This window comes from Cetorhinus maximus, chromosome 16 (genome assembly GCF_964194155.1).
Source record: "Cetorhinus maximus chromosome 16, sCetMax3.hap1.1, whole genome shotgun sequence".
NCBI lineage: Eukaryota > Metazoa > Chordata > Chondrichthyes > Lamniformes > Cetorhinidae > Cetorhinus > Cetorhinus maximus.
Window position 1 is genome coordinate 57,811,013 of NC_135894.1, and position 23,518 is coordinate 57,834,530.

The 23,518-nt window shown below is 41.4% G+C and overlaps 1 protein-coding gene across 6 annotated transcripts in view; it reads right to left on the reverse strand.

Moving 5' to 3' along the window:
* dmd (dystrophin) overlaps positions 1 to 23,518 on the reverse strand; it is a 1,945,510-nt gene that overhangs the window by 474,768 nt on the left and 1,447,224 nt on the right. For all 6 annotated transcript variants that reach the window (XM_078559857.1, XM_078559853.1, XM_078559852.1 and 3 more), the window contains exons 49-50: positions 20,262 to 20,346; positions 7,225 to 7,463 (exon numbers count right to left, since the gene is read on the reverse strand). In XM_078559857.1, the coding sequence (XP_078415983.1) occupies positions 7,225 to 7,463; positions 20,262 to 20,346 (324 nt within the window). The remainder of the gene's footprint in view (positions 1 to 7,224; positions 7,464 to 20,261; positions 20,347 to 23,518) is intronic.

Consider the following 23,518-nt stretch of genomic DNA (forward strand, 5'->3'; position numbering starts at 1 on the left):
CATGCAGAGAGGGCAGTATAACAAAATCCTCAGACCTTGCAATATACAATATTGCAGGTCCGTTTGTCAGCATGTCATTCTTACATGCTGTTTTCTGTTATCCTGGACAGTGAGATGACAAGAGGCTGATTTTCATGACAGTACCACCTCATATATACATGTAATTGGGACTGTAGTGAGGTGAAATTTGGATTGAAAAAAAACACAACCTACCACTTAATTTTCAGGGTCATCTTGCTTTAGGTGGCCTCCCCTCCTACTGGAAACTGACAGGCTGCTAATCAGAATATTCAAACAGGTAAACAGCCGTTGCCAGCCCTACCAATACCATTATTGTGTCAATCAGCGTTGCTGCTGCTTTTTCCTCAACCCACCCACAAATTGCAAGTAGTACAGGTTAGGAGGCAGTCATTACAATTGTAGTTAAAGAGATCATTAGCAGAGAATGGCGAAAGCAGCTCTGACACTCATTCTTTTCTTCAGTCTCCTGTCCATGCAGCTCAGTGTGACATAAGACTTCCCTGCCACTGAAAAATGCTGCACCATTTAATCCCTGATCCATCCAAACCTCCTTCACTACATATGCTACTGACCACCAATTTTAATTGAGTCCCTCAGCAACATCATTAGGCTGCAGGGCTGTGGGTGGTGGGGAGAGATGGACACCCTGCCCACTGATCGGCATCATAAACCCAAATTGTCCCCCAGATGTTAACAGCACCCACCTTAGATGGGTGCCAGAGTTGCTTGGCAGCATAAGTATTCTGAAAGGGACACAACAATTTTAGCCAATGTGTACCTTCGCCACCCCCCCCCCAGCAAAAGCCCATTCCCCCCACCCCAATCCCTGTTGGCACTTTGGTTCTCAAGCATTTTGTGCCAATTGTAAATTATTTATATCTTCCTATCATCATTACTGTACCACCCGATTTTCCACACAAATCCCTCTATCTTATGAGCAGGATTTTCCGGTCATCAGGCAGGCGGGGCGGGTGGGCTCGGGAGCGGCCTGGGAGTGGCCAATTGTCAGCCAGCCAGCGTGAAACGTCGCTGAAAGGCTCAGCAATACTGGGGTGGGGGCGGGAGGAGGACGAGCGCTGAAGTCAGTACAGGTGCTGGGGAGTGTGGAATGAAAGCTACCTGAAGGCAGAGAGCTGCCTCAGGGAGCTGAAGAATTTTAAAAGCAAAACTAAAGATTTGGAAAATCTGAAAAAAATGTCCCACCTGGGACTCACTCACATGAACATATAGATAACAAAAACTATGTCAAAACATTTTAATTTTTTTTTCCATTGATGTCAGAAACCTCATCCCGCCTTTGGATGAGGTTTCCTCAAAAATACAAAGGCCGCCTGGCCGATTCGCCCGTCCGCCAACCGTAAGGTTGGACAGGCAGCGAAAAATCTCTCTTAATTAACATTTAGTGGCCTTACTAGGCCTTAATTGTCAGCGAGCATGCTGCCGACTCCTGCGCACGCCCACTGACCGAAATATCGCGCGTGTGCGCGATAACGTCAGGACGCTCGCCTGATGTCATCGCGCGCTATTCTACACCCGATTGGGTTGGGCGTGCACCCGCCCTTGGGACGTAAAATTCTGCCCTATGTGTTTGGAAGAGGAGGGTTTCCAGGCTTAAAGGCTGCATGAGAAAATCTCTGTGGTCACCTGCCAAGCTCCAGCGGTGAACAGAGGTCAGCTTGGCATAGTAGACAAGTGGTAGAAGCAAACCTGCAGCATCAGTGATATATATGTAAAGATCTGACGGACTGTATCGTTGAATGTTTCCTCAGAAGCACTCAATCATAGTACAGCATACATTCCGTAGTACTGCATTAAAGAATGCATACCTGGCCAATGAACAGCCAGTGTTTCCTGAATGGCTAGACTACCAAGGTGACACCAACCAGTTCTGTATTCCCTGCATGAATTCAGCAGAAAGGCAGGTGCAGAGCATTGCCATCTGCTGCAAGGACATTCGCTGCTACCATGAGGCAGCCGGTTGTCACATTCAGCAACAGTCAGCTACACCTCATTGCAGGCATACTGTGCTGCTAAATTATGATGATCGGTTGTGGTGAGCTACAGAGGGCAACCCTCTTCATGAAGTATCAGCTCTATTTGAAATAGAAATAGAGGAATGAGTGCCGGAATGCTCTTATTGCTTTTCCACACACTTGTGCCTGCTTCTTGGTTTCATTTTCCTTCACCTTCTTAGCTCCTTCATATGCAGCCTGCAATTTTTCAGAGTTTTTGCTCATTTTTTTCCTTTGGGCAAAAAATTTTGGGATTGAGTTTTATGTATTTTTTTAAAGTGGGTTAAAAAAAGCCATAGGCTGTGAGTATTGAAGATGTGTATTAATATTAGACAGGCCTGTCCATGGGATGCCACAGTCTATTCCAAATTCATACAATGAGGAAAAATGGTCCCATCCCAGGGCTATGAGCTAGTATGGCTCCATTTATTTTGAAAATAGAAGGAGGTGTTCTCCTTAATTCCACACCCAACCACTGTGGGGGTGGGGGTGGTGGAAAGTATAGGATAAATACTAGTTTTATCCACAGGGCTACTGGCAAATCATTTATTAAATCATAATCACTTCCCTTGCCTACCTATAAGCACAGAGAGAAAAGGTACATGGGCAGAGCAGTGATAGACATTGAGCCACAATCCTAATGGAGCTGGAAGCTAAAACGCAGAAGCTCAGTTACTATAGTTAGAAGCTGGCTAAGCAAGAAAGCCAATGCCAAAATCTAATGTCAGCTCACAAAAGGTACACAGGGTGCAGTTTATTATTTTTCAAGGAGAGAAGTGAGATTCGGTTAGCCAAGTGGAATTTGTTTTAACTGATTCTCTGTATGCTCACTGGTTGTCTGTCTTAATAAATCAAAGCTAGCTCTATTTCACCAAATTTTCCATACCACCCATTGCAATATGGGTGGAACACATGTGAAAGTCCCAGGGCGTGATTTTCAATTGCTTTCCGCTCAGGTTTTACTGGATAGCTGGATTGCAGGCCATTGTGAGTTGGGATGTAAAAAATGGCAAGCCCATTCACAAGCCGATGCAATTTTTGCACGGGCCTGGGAATGGCTGGTTAGCGCGCCTGCCCAAAATGGCTGGGGGATTCACTGGAAAATATTAAAATCAAAGCCTTATACCAGTTGTAGAGTTGCATTTCCAAGTACCAATGGGGGAAGCATATTCTATACAGGGGGAATGGGATTGGAGGGATACAGGTAAGCAGGGATGTGGGTTGATTCAACCAATGCAGCTGAAGAGTAAAATATTTGTTGGTGTCTGTACACTGAGTGAAATTTGCAGCATCTTGAGTATCCCAGCAACCCTGACAGCAAAGGTGACATGATAATGAGGGTTGGGTGGAGCATGTGGAGGGAATATCTTCCCATATCAGGCCAGGGTGGCTCAGAGAGGGATGCAAACCCAGTGGAAACATGCCCCCCCGCCCCCCCCCCGCTCAGACAGCCTCAGTTACACAATCAAAATAATCTGGATTTCAAGGCTAAGATGATTATAGGAGATAGCATTTTCAACAACCCATAGGAAAAGATACTGTTCAACCTATGAGTGTTTAAAATTAATTTATTTGCCAGTAAAATTACCTGCCAAAAAATAAATTTCAGCTTTTGAGAAAAAAATAAACTGCAAGAGATGCCCACTGAATGATTTTTTTTTTGTATTTAAGGTGGAGAACAACAGTGGCGTTCTGAAATAAATAGAAGAACACTACAGTGATCCCTAGTCCTAACTTGGAAAAAACCCAAAGAGCTTAATGGTTTTGTTTCCAAATTGCTTGTCAGTCACTGCATTTCCAAGAAGCCATTCCCCACCCGATGCTCTAATAATAGCACAGTGCCATTTTGAAATGATAACTACTTTTACTGCATGATCTACCCCTACCCTTTCCCCTTTTCTATTCCACTGTCTTTTTTCTGTGGTCCCCTTGCATGACAATACACTCTCATGGTCCCGCCCTTAAATGTCCCATTGCAGTCACCACATCTTAAATGGTTTCTCCTCCGATGCTGTACATGGTTGCTTTCTGTGTATCAGAGGGCATTATTCTCTATCCCCTCTGGTTCATCATCTGCATGCTCCCCATTTATGACAACACTCACATTCCATGGCCAACTATCCAATTCAATGTCTCTAATACAGCTACAGACTTCCAGGATGCCCTGATACAATCTGAATATGTGCCTGCAGAGTGGCTACAGTTGCACTTCCCAACCTTCAATCTGTGAATGTGGATTGCTGCTTTCCCCTTCCCTTTGCTGTACCATTAATATTATGAACATTTAGCCACTGATCTTCTGCCCTCTGCAACTCTTTCCCAAAATTACTTTGCAGTGGACCTCTTTTGCAACCCTTAAATGTCTTCTAAGGACATCTCATTGACCACATGCATGGTATCCATTACTTCCCCATAATAAAAATGGTGAATAATATCCATATTGCGATTTCCCCTATTATTATCAGTGTAGTATATTGAGTTTCCCACTTTCAAGTCATCCATTTTTCAATCTCAGGTCTTCTTTTAATCAACTAAAAATCATCCAGAATACTTGTGTAATATTTTACATTTTATTTTTAGCTTGCATTAAGTTCTGTTTACCTATCGCCCCTGTGTTCGCTGACTTACATTGGCTCCCAGTCAAGCAATGTCTTGATTTTAAAATTCTCATCCTTGTTTTCAAATCTCTCCATGGCCTTGTTCCTCCCTATCTCCTTAATCTCCTCTAGTTCCACAACCCTCCGAGTTATCTGTCCTCCTCTAATTCCAGCACCTTGAACATCCCAATGTTAATCGCTCCATTGCTGGTGGTCATGCCTTAAGCTGCCAAGATCCTGAGCTCTGAAATTTCCTTCCTACGCCTCCGTACCTCTCTACCTCATTTCTCTTCTTTATGATTTGTCTTTAAATCTACTTCTTTGACCAAACTTTTGGACATCTGACCTAATAGGCTGGATTATCATTTGCGAGTCCAAAATGCAGCACTGGAAATGCCAACAGCGGGAACCTGAGGGAGATTTTGGCGGAACTTCTCCACAGGATGGCCTGCGGCTGCAGCCCTCTGCTAATCATGGCTGTGGGGGATAGTGAGGGGAGAAATTAAATCAGGAATTACGACTCCCTCCACCCCAGTCTGACATCAGGAGGCTGCTTCCATACATTGGCTGGGTTTCAGTCTCAACAGGGGCCTTTCTGCTGTCTGGAAGATTCCAGAAGGTATCTGATGCATACCCTCAGTAGGCACTTTAATTGACCTAAGTGGCTACCTAACTGATGGGTGGATAGCAGTCACCCTTCCTCCCCATCCCCAACCCCCCACCCAAGGCAACCTCCATGAAAATACACCGGAATTGGGAACATGCCATCAGACTGGCACACTGGCTGGGTGTGCAAAATTGCAGACATACCCACCTCTGGACCTGCCTCCTCAGCCCAAAAGGAAATTCAGCCTAATATTTCTTTCTGTGGCTCAGCATCATATTTTGTTTTATAATGCTCCTGTGAAGCACCTTGGGACGTTTTATTGCGTCAAAGGTTTTATAAAAATATAAGTTATTGTTTCTTAAAGCACAGCATTAGCAATTTTGCAAAAAGGAAAAAGCTTTTGACAGATGCTGCACAAAGAAAACAGGCACCCTTAAACACAGCTCACCACCAATTTCTTCAAGGGTAATTAGGGATGGGCAATAAATGCTGGCTTAGCCAGCAACACCCCATGAACAAGTGAAAAAACAGTTGTAGGAGCTTCCAATTCTCCGAGTATATTATCAAATCTACTGTTCAGTTCTCATGACATCACCTTTTACAACACCTACAGTGTGCTGAATCCTCAGATATTTTAAACCTACATTCTCCACAAAGCAGTAACGCACAGGCTAATACGCTTTGCAAATCATTGTATTTGCAACTGAATGGAGTAAAATAAAAGGCTTTGAGAGATTTAGCTCACTCAATTTAATTACACCCAGACATTTAAACTAAAAATTAAAACTGCACTCTGGAGTATTTTCTTTATATGCAGCATGAAATTATTGCAAAGCTACTTGTTTGTTTGTTCTTGCTCAAACTAGATACTTGTGCAGGGATGAAAAGGAAAGTCACAAATGGAAAAAAGATCTGGGGGTAAAAGTCCCAGTTATTATTGGAAATGCACAACAATTCAACAAGAGAAAGCCAGGATAACACTTCAAACTGGTCAACGTTCTGAAGAGTTACCCTCCCAAAAAATAATTACCTTTTGGTTTCAAATTTGATTGACCTATTGGGCACTTGCAGTAATTTCCGTTACCATAAGTGGTTGCATATCATAATATAAGGCTGGAAACCTTAAGTATTAAAGAGGCATTTTGCTTGTTTACAGAGATCAATGCAATAATCACACAACTCAATACCTCTTTAGTTTAGGTTCACTGGAAGTTGACTGTAATTAGCCAATTTATTTTTAAAATAGTATAAATTTCACAGAAGAATTTACATTCCATCCGACCTTTTCTTCCAGTTAAGTGTAGTGACCCTGACTGGAACATGTAGGTACAGATTCTATTATGTATACCAAAAGTACATTTACTTTAGCATGCCTTGACTGATTATGCCAGTCAGTGGAAGTGCAGGTAAACAAGATGTGTCACTGCTTTAAAGAGATTCAAGGTCCATAAAAAAGAGATGTCTGCCAATTGAAGGTGCCTTCAAACAGTGCGAACCCCAAAAATAATACAAGCATTGCTATCAGAGATAGAAGCAGGCATATCTTATGGCATTGTTAGGATAAGCAGCCAGAAATAAAGTCAATAATAATCACTTACAATCAATTTAATATCCCACCAGCTGTGGGATCCAGCTTGCAATACAAGCAGAACATTTCCATAAAGATGAACCTCAAGGCACTATTGCAGAAACATTTCTTGAAGTACTTGTACTTCAAGTACTTCTTGGAGCATGCCATTGATGCCTTTAAAAGGCTTCTCTCCCCCAATTATCCAAGTCAAACTTAGATGTCAAGTGCCAAAAACACTTCAACCTATCTGGTGCTTCAGGGGCTGTTGTATTAATGTGCCCAGTACATTCACTTCTACTTTATTACCATGCAAATTGTTCACTCAGCTTTTAAATTACTTTTCTATTGATTAAGCAGCAACCTACTAACATGTGCTATGCTGACGGGAAATGTAAGAGTAAAGGTTTGTGTTTGTACCTTCTGTTTTATGATCATGTCATTGATTTCCTCAACATCTCCCACTGTCACGAGTTGAGACTTGATCACACGATCCAGCAACGAGAGCCAGTCTGTCAATTCCACCCAGGCCTTGTTGAAGTCAGCCAAAGCTGGAACATCCATGAGTAAAGAAGATGGCATGTCTGACTTGGTGACGGAGGTTTCCGTAGTAACAAGGGTCTGAGTCACCACGGTAACTGTTTGCTGTGTGGTTGAAGCTGAAAAGAGAGGATTACTGATGTTAGTCAATGTGAGACTTTTTATAAGATCTCTAAGCACAAATCATAATGATTTGTAATTATTCCATATATAGGGTTACATTAGTAGCTATTTGGATGAAACACATTTGTTGTAATGGTTGGACATTATAAAGAGGCAAATATAACCATTATGAATCAGATATTCATCAAAGGTTTTCACATCAAACATATGCTTGACTCCGTTTTTGTGCACTTGACAACTTTAATAACTCAATATTATCAACTGAAAGTAGAATAAAGTGAATCTGGAAGAAATCAGAACAGTACTGAATGAAAAATGGCAAAGCATTAGGGAGGGATGGGATACCAGCAGAAGTACGGACCTGCCTAGGTGAATATGGAGTCCGGGTCCTGAACAAGCTGTTCAATTGTGTTATGATAAGAGACAAATTCCCAAGGTCATGGAACCAAAGTATTTTGGTACCAATACTCAAAGGAAAGGGAGACATTCAAGATTGCAAAAAACACAAAGGATTTAAACTCCTACCACATATCTTCAAGATATGGGAGAGAGTCGTGGACCAGAGACTGAGAAAGACAGTGGAAATCCATGAAGGTCAATTCAGAGTCATGTCCAGAAGAAGCACCAGTGATGCCGTTTTTATTTTGAGACATGATGGAGAAATATCAGGGAGGCCAATGAAACATAACAATTGTATTCATCAATCTAGAGAAGGCTTATGTCTGGGTGCCTAGGGAGGAAGTCTGGGGATATATTAGAATTCATGGAGTCCCTGAGAAGTACGTACGACTATTACAGGAGATGTACAAGTAGTGCCAAGCAAGAGTAAGAGGCTGTGTGGGAAGAATGAGAACATCAAAACCAAAGTTGGACAGCACTGAGCCCCTTCCTCTTCCTAATTGTCAGGGATGTTCTAAATGGGTGAGATGAGAAGTACCCTGCTCAATGACGTTTGCCAATGACATTGAGTTATTCCGTTGGGATGGTGAGAACATGGCTGAATATCTGGAGAAAAACGATGGTAGACATAGGTATGAAGCTCAGTGGACCAAAGACCCAATTTATAGACTGTCAGTTTGAGCCTAGGGAAGAGGATCAGAGTGAAGGTGTAAAGATCATGGATGAAGACTTGGAGAAAGTGAGTAGTTTCAAGTGCCTGTGGTCAGTGGTGGCAGAAGATGGGAGTATGGAAATGGAAATTAAGCAACAGACTAACTCTGGTTGGAGTAACTGGAAGAAGTGCAGTTGAGTGTTATACAATAGAAAAGTATAGTTGAAACTGAAAGGAAGAACCTACAAGACAGCTGTGAGGCTGGCCTTGTTATATTGTGCAGAAGCTTGGGCAACATCAAGAAGGGAGGAATAAAGACTGGATACTAATGAGATGCAGATGCTGAGATGGATGTGTAGAAAGGACAAAATCAGGAACCAGCACATCGGGGGTCAGTGAGGACTGTGGGGGCATTGAAGAAAGTAGCTGAGATGAAATTGAAATGTTCATCTGTTGCAGAGAGAGAATGGAAATGAGATGAGACCAGGAAAAAAAGAGGAAGGCCTAAGACCAGAAGGAAAGGTGCCGTGGCAAGAGGCTTAAAACACTATGACATTGGAAGAGGAATAGTACTGACTGGAGAAGATGGGGAAGGGTGATCAACTAGCGTTGTGGTGAACCCAAGTAAAATTGGAGAAGAGAAAGAAAAGGAAGGAGGAGGAGGAAGAGGGAGGACGAGGAGGAAGAAGAAGGAGGAAGATGATGGAGGAAGAGGAAGAAGGAGGAGGAGGGAAGAGGAGGAAGGAGGAGGAGGAAGAACATACGAACAAAGGGCAGGAGTAGGCCATTCAGCCCCTCAAGCCTGCTCCACCAATTAATAAAGCCATGGCTGATCTGATAGTAACCTCAAATCTGCATCCCACCTACAGCCAATCACCTATCACCCCTTGCTTACCAAGAATCTATCCACCTCTGTCTTAAAAATATTCAAAGAATCTGCTTCCACTGCCTTTCAGGAATGGAGTTCCAAAGACTCACTACCCTCTGAGTGAAAACATTTTGCCTCATCTCTGTTTTTAATGGGGTGACCCCTTATTTTTAAACACTGACCCCTAGTTCTAGATTCTACCACAAGAGGAAACATCCTATCCACATCCACCCTGTCAAGATCCCTTAGGATCTTATATGTTTCAATTAAGTCACATCTTACTCTTCTAAACTCCAATGGATACAAGCCTAGTCTGTCCAACCTTTCCTCATAAGACAACCCACTCATTCCAGGTATTAGTCTGGTAACCTTCTCTGAACTGCTTCCAACGCATTTACATCCTTCCTTAAATAAGGTGACCAAGAAGAAGGAAGCGGAAGATGAAGGAGAAGGAGGAAAGGAATGAGGAGGAAGGAGAAAAATGTGAATTCTGAAATAAAATCAGGAAAATTAACCAATTACCTGTCATAAAGAGATATTTTAACAGCAGTTTTTTGTTATGCCTCATAGCAGGAGCAACCCATTGCTCATGATGTCCATATGGCCTGGCTATATATAGAATAGCAGCTGCTCTTGAGTATTTTACAGATTACATTGGAACATAAACATATTGAGATGGAAAAGGTGCTTTCAGTCCTCGAGTTCCACAACAATCAAGCTATCCTATTCTAAATCAGGAACTGAATCTTAAACAAAGGTAGAAAATGCTGGAAATTCTCATCAGGTCTGACAATGTCATCGACCTGAAACGTTAACTCTGCTTCTCTATCCACAAATGCTGCCAGGCCTACTTTCCAGAATTTTTTTTGCCTTATTTCAGATTTCCAGCATCTCAGTATTTTCTCTTGTAACAGGGTCTTAAGTATGTGTTGTCAGTTAGCAATACCCTAGGATTTTGTTACTGCCCATAACTCACTAGAGACATTTTAAAATGGTGCTTATGTTACTATGTATTGGCAAGAGGGGATTTGGCTGGGTGAGGACCACCAAGATTCATAATTTCCAGAATCGAAGGTTGGGGAAGCCACATGAGAGGATGAGGAGTATGAATTCAGAAAACCATTAATAAGCCTAAAGAGTTGGTACAATTACCAGTGATCTCAATGATACACTATTTACAAAATTACCAATTTACTTCGGACCAGCATAATCTATTAATGCCCCTGTATCGACAACAATGCATTAATTCGCAGGTTCAAAGCAGCAGTTCTTCCAATGACATGTTCTCCATCATAGGCATGATATGAAGTGAAGGAACCAGGAGAAAAGCATAAAGAGGACAGGGAGTCAAAGGGACGAACACTCTGCCTAATTTTGTGCATCTCCTTGCAACCTGACTCGGGACCAGATTTCTTATTCCCTGACTATAGTGAGTCTACTTTGGTAACATTTGACTTTTGTTGACATTGGCTCAATATCTGAACCTTGATCTGGAGCTCTTGATGAGGATTGATATTTGCATGAATACTAGTTAGGCACTTGCAGGCACACAGTATCAGTTGCTCCATTCATTTAAATTAATGGATGGCAAATTAGGACCTTTGGGCTCATAACTTAGTGCAAGTTGTGGTCTTTGCCAGGATTGTCCAGTCACAGAATCAACCTTTTACGGACTATTGCCTGCCTGATTTCTTCATACTTGGTCCCCTCCACTTTCACACCTATAAGTTGCTCTCGCTGACGCCTTGCACAGTCATGCTGTCAGCATCCACATGGACGCTGACAATACTCAGCACCACATCACCAACACCTCTCAACTCTCCCACTGCCTCCATGTTGCCAGATTGCTTGTCCAGTCTTAGATGAACTGCAACTTTCTCCAAGAAACTGCAATTATTGCCATGCTCTTGGCACAATTCCATCCATCTCTGTCCACTGTCCACAGGCTGAGCCCGTCTGCCTGCAGTCTCCGGCTCCTACTTGGTCCCAAGCTGAATTTATAATCCAACATGCTCTTCATTGACAAAGATCATTGACTTGGATCTCTGTAACACTTATTTTAGTTTGTTAATAAACACATGAGCTGAGTCCTTCTGAATATGAATACTTTTTCCAGTCAGCAGCTCAGTAGAAACTGTTTAATGTGCATTTTTTTAAAACGCCAAGGATGCTGAATGTGGAGGGCTGTTGGCAGATGTGGGACCATTCCCCAGTTTTTAGTGAAATGAGGGGAACATTGGAAAATATAAGTAAATGCTGCCTTTTTAACATGAGTTAATGTTCAGACTCACTGCACAAAAGAGCTACATTCAATCAATAAGATACCTATCAGAATGTTAAAAGAACATTTATTTAAATCAATACCAAGAACCATTCTTGACTTTTGCTTACCAACTAATTAAAAATATTTTCACTTTTCAAACCCTTAAAGTCAGCTCAGTTGCAGTTTCTACCGTTCATCTCTGTGTAAATGGGTATTTCTGACAAGTGCATAAACAGTGTATTGATGGAGGACCAAGAGATTTTTTGCAAATTGTCATATCCTGGCTTTCGCTGACCTCAACAGTTTAATGTTACAGGCATGAAAAAGCTCTACGAATGTGCTATTCTGCTTACAGAGAAGTCTTGTGTGATTTTTTAAATTCATTTATGGGAAGAGGGCGTTGCTGGCTAGCCCAGCATTTATTGCCCATCCCTAATTGCCCTTGTTCAGTGGGCATTTATGTCAACCACATTGCTGTGGATCTGGAGTCACATATAGGCCAGACCAGGTAAGGACAGCAGATTTCCTTCCCTAAAGGACATTAGTGAACCAGATGGGTTTTTACGACAATTGACAATGGTTTCATGGTCATCATTCAACTTTTAATTTCAGATTTTTATTGGATTCAAATTTCACCATCTGCCTTGGCATTACACTGGGTCTCTGGATTACTATTCCAGTAACAATGCCACTATGCCACTGCCTCCCCTAATCTAATGAATTTAAAGAAAAACAGATGATGCTATGACACATTTACTCAACAGCATTAAAAAGTCAAGAGTATGTTTTTATAAATTTCCTGATTAAGGGTAATGAAGGTGTAGGGGTAATCCAGAGGCACTGGCTAATGCTCTGAAGACATGGGTTCAAATCTCACCGTGGCAGCTGAATTTAAATTCAATTACTAAATCTGGAATACAAATCTAGCCTCAGTAATGGTGACCATGACAACTGTCAGCGACTGTTCATTAATGCCCTTTATGGAAGGAAATCTGCTGCCATTAGGTCTGGCCTACATGTGACTCCAGACAACAACGTGGTTGATTATTGACTGCCCTCTGACATGGCCCAGCAAGCCACTTAGTTCAAGGGCAATTAGGGATGGGTGGCACCCACATCCCCTGAGAGAATAACAAAAAATGTATCACGGAAGATCCTGGGTCAGCCATGCCTTCCACAGATTCCCAGAGTTATCAGCAAACATCCCAAATGTGCTATTGCTCTGTGGAGTAAGGTTTTGCTTGCCATATTGGAATTTGGGAGCTAGAACAGGTCAACCTCTGGTTGAATTTTCTGTGCATTTTGTTCCTTTAAATAGCATTAGTATCGTGATTGAAGATACCAAGGACATTGAAGTTCTCGTTAATATGGTGTGGGTAGTTCTGGAAAATTGTGCTTTTTTTTTTAATGCCAATGCATGAGCCATAGCCTTGTAACAACTTGAGGGTGTTATCAGGACAGCATTACTTCAATGTTTGGCTATCCTAACTTGGAAAATCAAAGAGGACTTCTGGCATACAAGTCCTCACAGCATTACTGCATTATTGGCTATTACTTTTGATGATAGACTTAAGCTCTAATTGAGGGGGGAAGTTGGTGGGTTGGAGTGGGGTGGGGGCATTGGTCGGGGAGTGGTGCTATTCCTGCCTGGAAGTAGAAAGAACTGTTCTGGAATAAGATCATAGCCGAATATGCAATTTGGGATATAAATATTTCAGTAGCATACTTTGGATGTGCCAAACAATAAGACAAGTTTAGAACACAGTGAGTCCAATAGCGACCTCAATATTGGCTGTAATGTGGACTCTAATAGCAGGAATAAAATTCTGCCCAAGGTCTAAAACTTCTATGTAAATAAAGTGTCACAGATCATTGATTTCTGATAGTTTTAAGATCCAGTCGGTGTAGGCTAATAACAGCAATAAGAACAGCAAGACTGCACTTCCCTCCCCTACAATCATAGCACAGTGGTAAATTGCACACTTCATATCAAACCATTCTCCGTGCCATTCTTATGAAATAAGCTGAAGTTTTAGCCTGAGTCCTTTTCATTAACAATCCTGGTCTATTCCACATTCTCAATGACCACAGGAGAGTGCTCATGTATTTTGCAGGTAGAAAATTGAAACTGAAAGCTTTATTACATAAGTTTGTCTTTCACCTTGTGCCTCAAGTTAGCGGAATTGCGAAAAAAAATCCTCACTACACTGGGCCTTGACCTTGAAAGAACCTTTAATCAAATGCGAATGATTCAACTCTAAGTCTCATTATTGGATGTTAAAAGGCACACTGTAGCAAACCAAAAATTCAGCTGGAGTTAAAGGAAATTTTTTACCCTGTTCTTCCAAGTCAGATATAATAAATTCCAATTATTCCCACTGTTTTTATTGTCGATGACTTTAATGATGATGCTCATCAAAAGTCCTAATACTTTTGAGTGGGTTCCACATTCCGGTCATACTTCATAATTTTCAGAAAAGTGTTCTGCACTTTATTAAATGCATCAGTCCACAAACTATTCATTCATAGGTGTTGGGGTTATTACTGTTTGAACACAGTACAGCCTGTAACACACTCCTGCTCCTGTGTTACTTTCACATAATGAACCAATGCATTTTCAAGATAAAGCTAATTGTAAAATGATCTTTAGCGACTAGTATTGATTTGTCTGTGGTGCATCTGTACGCTGCTATTTGTTTGTCACTTTCATTTAGCCAAAATGCATATAAAACCATTTAACAATATTGCATGCAATTATTTCTTTACAAAATAACTACTGCTGGTAATGGAGTCAGGATACATTCAATGCACTGATGGTTCTATTTTAGTTTGCCATTTGAAGTAAATATCAACTCTGTAAATCTACAGCATCCAGATTTGAAGCGACACCATTTTTTTCATTAAACTCCATACCTAGAAAGTACTAAGTACTGCCTATGCTAAAATAACAGACAAAAGGCGTGTCATATAACTGCGTTAAGCATTCATTTAAATGTGTCTATATGACATTTCTGTGCCTGCTATTTTGGTATTGGTGCTAACCCATTTAAAATAAAAAGATTACTATAGGCAAAAGGAATCTCACACAAATGAGTTAAGCATTTGTCTGCCAATGTCAGCAACACCCATTTCTAAGATTATGTCTAACCCAATTTCAAATGCTTTCTTGAAAGCAATTATCTTAAAATTACTGTAATATAATTTTTAAAATGTTATCCTGCAACACTTATCTAATTTTCTAACTCGATGCCCTGCCCATTCCACATTTATTCCAGTCAATTCATAGATGTAAAATGAATGTTAAAACAATGTTTAGTCCATCTGGATATCTGTGATCAGTTGCAATGGAAACAGCTGGAATACTGAAGCCTTTAATAAACAAGAAAAATAGTACAGAATTCCCTTTCTCCTACCGGCGTGAAGTTTCATCTCCTTATGTGGCAGACACAATCTCCTAACTTTAATTATTTCACACATCAGAAACTGCTGAGTTTCAAATGTGATATAAAATGACTTTGCAATTACTCACTGACTATTCTAACTATTCTGCTATGCTTAATACTGGCACGTCATATTTCACCCAATTATTCCTTACACCACCTCCTGTGTACCACCATGAAGAGTAGAAATCTGATGGGCACTTCAACCCATGTGCTCTCCTAGTATCTGGCTCAAGCTTAGAATTGACAGAGACCCAGGAAAGGGTTGCCTCATCCAGAAGGAGAAAGATATGCATACTGCATTGAAACTTTAAAAAGAATAAAGGTTGTGCCAACTTTCTTTTAAATGGAAGGAAAAGTTCACGGATATCAATGAAACTTGAATTCAAGTTTGAAGATAAACACCTACAAGGTTTTGTGATGAAAATTATTAATGTTAAGAGGATTTCAAACCTTTGAAATATTGAATGGCAGAAATCCAAATCAAAGTGAGTCAAAAATGTAAACAATGAAAAGAAAGACTTGCATTTACATGACCATAGCATATCCTAAAGCGCTTTACTGCCAATGGAGTAGTTCTGAAGTGTAGTCACTGTTGTAATGTGGGGAACATGGCTAATTGTGCACAGCTAGCTCCCACATAAAACTCAATGATAGCGACCAGATAATAATTTTTTTTGTCATGTTGATTTAGGGATAAATATTGTCAAGACACTCGAGATAATTCCACTGCTTTTAAAAAAAATGGTGCTATGGGATCTTATGCATCCACCTGACCTCCGTTGGTCCGCTAAAGTGGGAAGGCCCTTCCCATCCAGGCCCCTCACAATTTTGTATAGCTCAATCAAATCTCCCCTCAGCCTCCTCTGTACCAAGCAGAACAATCCTAGCCTATCCAATCTTTCCTCATAGCTGCAATTTACCAGTCCTGGCAACATCCTTGTAAATCTCCTCTGTACCGTCTCTAATGCAATTACATCTGTTCTGTAATGAGATGACCAGAACTTCACACAGTATTCAATCTGTGGTCTAACTAATGTTTTATATAGTTCCAGCATAATCTCCCTGCTCTTTTATTCTATGCCTCAGCTAAAAAATGAAAGGATTCCATATGCCTTCTTAACCGCCTTATCAACTGTCTCCTACCTTCAGGGATCTGTGGACATTCACTGGAAGGTCTCTCACTTCCTCTACACATCTCAGTATTCTCCGATTTATTGTGTAATCCTCTGCCTTGTTTGACTTCCCCAAATGGATCATCTCAAACTTCTCTGGAATGAATTCCATTTGCCACTTTTCTGCCTACCTGATCAGTCCATTGCTATCTTGCTGTAGTCTACAGCAATCCTCCTCACCAGCTACCGTGTGGCCAATTTTTGAGTCATATTCAAATTCCTTGATCTCTCCTCTTACCACTCACTCACTTTTCCAGAACCACTTCATCCAATTCAGGGTCACAGGGAGTCGGAGCCTATCCCGACAGGCAATGGACGCTAGGCAGGGTACACCCAGCATGGTACGCCAGTCCATCACAGGGCACACACTCAAACGCACACACACACTAAGGGGCAATTTAACCATAGCCAATCCACCTAACCAGCATGTCTTTGGACAGTGGGAGGAAACCGGAGCCCCCGGCGGAAACCCACGCTGGGTCGGGGAGAACATGCAAATTCCACACAGATACCCAAGGTCAGAATCGAACCAGGGTCCCTGGAGCTGTGAGGCAGCAGCATTAACCACTGTGCTACTGCGCTGCCCCTTTCCCCTTATCTTTACGGCCTAATTATTAATACACACTACAAAAAGTAGGGGACCTAGTGTTGACCCCTGTGGAACCCCGTCGGAAACAGACTTCCAGTCACATAAATATCCATCAACAATTATCTTTTGTTTCCTGCCACTGAGCCAATTTTGTAACCAGTTTACTACATTCCCTGGATCCCATAGGCTTTTATTTTTTTAACCAGTCCACCATGTAGAACCTTGCCAAAAGCCTTGCTAAAATCCATGCAGACCACATCAACTGCACTACCCTCATCAATCCTCCTTGATACTTCATCAAAAAATTCAATCAAATTAGTCAGACATGACTTTCCCTTAACAAATCCGTGATTGTTCTTGATTAATCCATGCCTTTCTAAGTAGCAGTTTATCCTGTCCCTCAGAATTGATTCCAGTAATTTGCCCAAGACTGAGGTCAGACGGACTGGCCTGTAATTAGTTGGTCTATTACTTTTTGAAGAAAGGTACGATATTAGCAGACCTCCAATCCTTCAAACTTTTAGAAACAATAATTCTGGACAAAATTAATAATCAAACGGAGAAATGTGGGTTAATTAAGGAAAGCCAGCATGGATTTCTTAAGGGAAGATCATGTTTAACTATGTGCTGGAATTTTTTGAATAGGGTTGATGAGGGCAATGCTGTTGATGTGGTGTACATGGACTTCCAAAAGGCATTTGATACAGTGTCACACAACTGACTGGTGAGCAAAATTATAGCTCATGGAATAAAAGGGACACGTAACAAGTAACAACATGGATATGAAATTGAATGAATGACAGGAAACAGAGTAGTGGTTAATAGACGCTTTTAGGTTGGAGGAAGGTTTTTAGTGGAGTTCCCCAGCGGTCAGTGTTGGGACCCTTGCTTTTCCTGATATATTTAATGACAAGATCTTGGTGCACAGGGCAGCACAATTTCAAACTCTGCAGATAATATGAAACTTGGAAGCATTGTGAACTGCATGAGAGATAATGTAGAACTGCAAAAGGACATAGACAAATTGTTGCAATGGACGGATAGGTGGCCATTGCAGTTCAATGCGGAGAAATGTGAAGTGATTTGTTTTGATCAGAAGAACATGGAGAGACAATATAAAATAAAGCGTACAACTATAAAGAGGATGCAGGAGCAGAGGGGCATGGGTGTATATGTCTATGAGTCATTTAAGGTGGCAGGTTGAGAGAGTAACAAATTAAGTATACAGTATCCCAAGCTTTATTAATAGGGACAAAGGGCCAGAACTTCTGTGGATTGGCAATCAGAGTCGGATTGCCATTCTGTTCCTATTTACTTAGACTGAAATGCAGCCACACCCATCGCCCGATGTTCTGCTGGGGCCGTGTGAAAAAAGTGCAGTGCCATGGGTTCCCAATTCCTTCTGAGAGTAAAGGAAGCCATGCCCTTTTTTTTTTTACAGCACCAGCTGCCGTAAAGCAGGTAAGTTTAAAGGTGCAGCTATTTTGAGAAGCCAGCGCGAAGAGGTGCGGGGAGCGGTATAAAGGTGGTCAGTAGTGGGGAGGGGGACTTGGGTAGTCAGTAGGGGTAGGCTGTGTGGTCAGTAGGGAGCATCAGGTGGTCAGTGGTGGTGGTGGGGGGGTTGCTCAGTTGCCGGGTTCGGGAGGTCAGTGGAGAGTGTTGGGTGGTCAGTGTGGGTGGAGGTTGGGTGGTCAGTGGGGGTGTTGGCTGGTCAGTGGGCAGTGGGTCATGTGTGCTGGTCAGTGGTGGGGGAGGGATTGGGTGGTCAGTGGAGGGGGGTGATCCGTGAGGGCGTGCTTGGTGGAGAGTGGGTGGGGGCAGGTGGTCCTGGGGAGTGGGTGTTTAGGTGGTCAGTGGGGGGGTAATTGGAGGATGGGAGGGGGTAGTCAGAGGATCGGGAGGGTAGTTGGGGGGTATGGGGGTTAGTCGGGCAGAAGGGAGGATGGTCAGGGTGTGGAGGGTAACTGGGGAGACTGTGGGGTCGTCGAGGAAGTTGAGAGGGTAGTTGGGCAGGTGGAGGGGGTAGTTGCGGCGCTGGTGGAGTATTTGGGGGTTAGGAAGGTAGTCGGGCATGGTGGGAGGCAGTGGGGGGATGTGGGGGTTCTTTGCGGGTTCTGGGTTTGGGGTTGGGGTGGGGGGGGGGGGGGGGGTAGTGCTATAGTTACCAAGAAGCTAGAAGTGGTTTTAATTCTTCTAACTTTTCCTGGGTAACTATTCCTGTAAGACAGTGGGAACTATCCAAAGTCTGCGATTTAAATCGGAGTATCAGATGGTTCCCAGTGCAGTGTAATTGCCCAGTGGGAGTTTGAACTTCCCGGGCAATTGCTGTGCAATCCTATTGTGGGAACCTCCGGGGGCTCCCCCAGCACATCTTTGGGGTACTTCCCGGTATGACTTTACAGAGATCAGAATTTATGGGCCGTAGGGTACAAGAGTAAGGACATCATGTCGAACTTGTATAAGACACTAGTTCGACCTCAGCTGGAGCATTGCATCCAGTGCTGGGTGTTTCACTTTAGGGAGGATGTGAAGGCATTAGAGAGAAAAGGTTCACAAGAATGGTTCTAGGGATGAGGGACTTCAGTTATGAAGATAGATTGGAGAAATTAGGACTATTTCTCTTGGTAAAAAGAAGGCTGAGAGGAGATTTGATCAATTCAAAATCACGAGGGGTATGGACAGAGCAAGTAGGGAGAAACGGTTGTCACTCGTGAAAGGATTGAGAACAAGAAGACACAGGTTTAAAGTAATTGACAAAAGAAACAAAAGCAATATGGATAAAAGGTGTTTTCACGTGCTGAATAGTTAAGGTCTAGAATGCACTGCCTACGAGTGCAATGGAGGCAGGTTTAATCAAAGCGTTCAAAACAAAAGGGAAATAGACCGTTATCTGGAAGGGAAGAATGTGCAGGGTTATGAGAAGAAGGTAGGGGCATGGTACTTGGTGAATTGCTCATTTAGAGAGCCGGTACAGGCATGATGGGCTGAATGGCCTCCTCCTGTGCTGTAACAATTCTGTGGTTTAATAGGACCATCATAAGGCTTAAATTGATTACATACACTGGTAATGCAGAAATGTAAAAGTGCACGTGAACAAGTTATGATCGGGCCATGCTGAGCATGCCTTAATTAGAGCATTTTGATTAGAAACATGTAGAGAACTAAAGTATAAAAAGTGTAATATCCTAAGATGGATTTGGATTTGGAGGGTTGATCAATCTGGAGACTGGGCTCAGAATTGTAACCCATTTGCTTATTCAATCATCTGGTATGATTATAAGTAAAATATTCTTAATAAACCTAGGAGCACTTGAGCTCAACGCAAACCTAAATGATTATGAGGAATTAAAAGATCATCTAATTATTAATAAGTACCATCCTAGAACACAAATATTTCATTCCACTTACGAACACCAGGTTGATGCCTTTGTTTTAGGTCGTTCAGTAAGGTGTTAATCTTCTTCCAGTCAGAATTTAGGTCTTCAATTTTTCCCTAAAATAAATTAAGTAAAAACAAAAACCTGAATGAGCCGGCAAAAGATTCTAGTGTTTTTATGCTCCTTTATTTGCAAGCTAACACTGTAATTAGCAAGTTAAAATGGACAGGTCGCTTGTTTTTATCTTAACCTGAATTATTGAAACTAATTAATTATGAAATAATTTAAAAATAATTATTAAAAAATCTGAGCATTGCAAATGTATCTTGTCAGATAACCATTAACTCAACAGTTGTAAGAACTCAGGTTTTGCCAAAGATCCACTCAACACCAGAGGATAAATTTTACGGCTTCCCCGCCTAGATGGTGCAGACAAAATTCTACCATCCCCTCCCCCATATCACAATAAGACTAACAACACTGTTGTCTTTCAGCCATCATCAGAAGAGATGGTAAGTGGCAGACAATTATTGACCCCTTGTTTTCTTGTCCATAACAATTACTTCATGAGGCATTCTGCCTCTAAACGCTGAAAATCAAAAAAGGGCCGATTTCAATCAAGGTCTTTTGTAATAAAGCACCAGCATCATCTTGCTGAGCAGTTTGGGTACAGATGTGCACCCTGGGACAGTACAAACTGCTCTAAGTAATGATTGTGTCTGTAAGACATCATCAGCCATATGAATGTACCGCTGACTGCACAGAGATCATTGGGAAATGTTAACAGGTGCTCCACAGTTACTGATGTAATTTTATCAGATTATTCACTGTTGTCTATTTTTTTTGTTGGCAGGAAAATAGATGGTATTGTGACTTGAAATCAGCTGAACACCAAAATAACAATAGCAACATTGTAATCACTCAAGTCAGACAACTTATTTTTTACCTTAAGGAATATTTGACCAATAAGACTAGTCTTAATACCAGACCAGTACTCATGCTGATACATTACATACCAATGCTAACTCTCCATAGACAATGGCTTAGGATGATTAGAGGCTTGACCTGAAGGCTACATGTCCAAAATATTATAACCTGCTTTTTTTTTCTCCAGACACTGTTATTTCTCAAATTTTCACTTTTTATTTTCAGATTTCAATCATTTGCAGTTTTCCCTTTATTTTACGCTTTCAGCTTGCACAGTATCACAGTGAATTTCAAGGTAGGAGATCCTTTTCACCACAGAATGGGTCAGTATGCTTTAAAAATGTTAACCTCCTAGTTATTTCAAGATCTTTTCTTCCTAAAATCAAATGTACTTGTGGAAACATTTATAAGGTAAGCTCTAACACTTTCCAAATGGTAAAACACCAGAATAGCTATCTTGATGTAGGCTATTCCTTAGAGATGGTGAAAAGTAAGGTAGACCAAAGCTCAAGTGCCTTGTACATAGTCAAGGAAGAAAACAGTGACGGAAATCTGAAAGAGGAATTAATATATCCTTTTATTGTGCAAAGGCTGAAGGGTTATAATGAGTCAAAGCTTTTATGATTTATCATAATCACATCATTATGTTTATCAGTATGTTGATGGTAATTAACTAAATTGCTGAGTAGAGCCCTCATGTACAAGAGGAGGACATTACCATAACTGTAGACATTTTATCCAATATTCCTTGCTTACTTTTTTATTTTTAGTTAGAGGCTTTTGAATGGTATTTGTGAAATACTAATTTTTAAAATTAATTGAATTCTCTGTTCCTGATATAAGTAGCAGTCGGCATAATCTGTTGCAGCTGTTAGAGAACAACTGTGAAGCATCTCTATAGGAAAATGGCAACAAACAGATGCTTCCAATTGGTTGGAGGTGACAGGGTGATTAATTTACCTAATAACAAGCTGATCTACCACTGATTTATAGTGAGGCATGCATGATGATCTCAAAGTAGATGCTATATAGGAAGGAACAATCACCTTTGATCATACATGATAAGTAAGGCAATAGAGTCAAGAAACACTCCATTATGCATATCCTCCTAGATTCCTGGAAGGTCCCAGCAGATTGGAAAATTGCAAATGTAACATCTCTATTCAAAAAAGGGGGGATACAGAAAGCAGGAACCCATAGACCAGTTAGTCTAGCATCTGTAATTGGGGAAAATGCTTGAATCTAGGAGGTAGTAGCAGGATATTTAGAAAATCATAATACAATCAAGCAGCGTCAATGTGATTTTACGAAAGGGAACCAGTGTTTGGCAAATAAGTTAGGGTTCATTGAGGATATAACAAACAGGGTGGATAAAGGGAACCAGTTGATGCAGTGTATTTGGATTTCCAAAAGGCATTCAGTAAGGTGCCACACAAAAGAGAATGTTGAATGTCTAATTTTTGTTTCGGCTCCCAACTTAAGACTGTGGTTCACAGCTCCTCTGAGGTACTGTGAACCATGTCTCCAAACAAAACACCCAAAATAAGAGCTCATGATATTGGGGTAATATATTAGCAAGGAAAGAGGATCAGCTATCTAACAGGAAACAAAGAGTCAGGATAAATGGGTTATTTTCAAGATGTCAAACTATAACTCTTGGAGTGCCACAGGGATTAGTGCTGGAGTCTCAACTATTTACGATCTACATTAATGACCTGAATGAAGGGACCTAGAGTAATGTATCCAAATTTGCTGACCATACAAAGTTAGGTAGGAAAGCAATCTGTGATGAGGAGCTAAAGACCCAGATTTTCAAGAAATCCAGCCAAGGCCTTTAAAAATAGCTGTTCAGGATTGATTCTAGGATTCCCACCCCTATTCTCATTTCCAGAAATATTTGCCAGTGTGGGATGTGAGTAGCAAACCCACATGCAGCACTCCCACACTTGCCTACTCCATTGTGGCATCAGCATTGACCCACTAACCACCCCACCCCCAAACAATTTCGATGGAGTTGGGCCTGTTTTGTTTGCAGACATGGTCCATGGCGCCTTCGAGGAGCTGAGAGTCATAGGAGAACCCTAATCTCAAGTCGGGAACCAAAACAAAAATTAGACATTCAACATTCCCTTTGAAAAACATTGCCTTCTTCCTTTCTCACAAAGTGGTCAATCAGTCACATGTAAAAAAAAATGCCTTTTAACACACCTTTCATCCACTTCACACCTCTTATTTTGTCCAAATAAACACACAAGCAGTGAATAAGCTCTTCAAAGAAAGATAAGTTTATTACATTTCTTAGAATATTAGAAGTTAATAAATATGTCAATCACACAAATAGACCCCTGTAAACAGACCCCT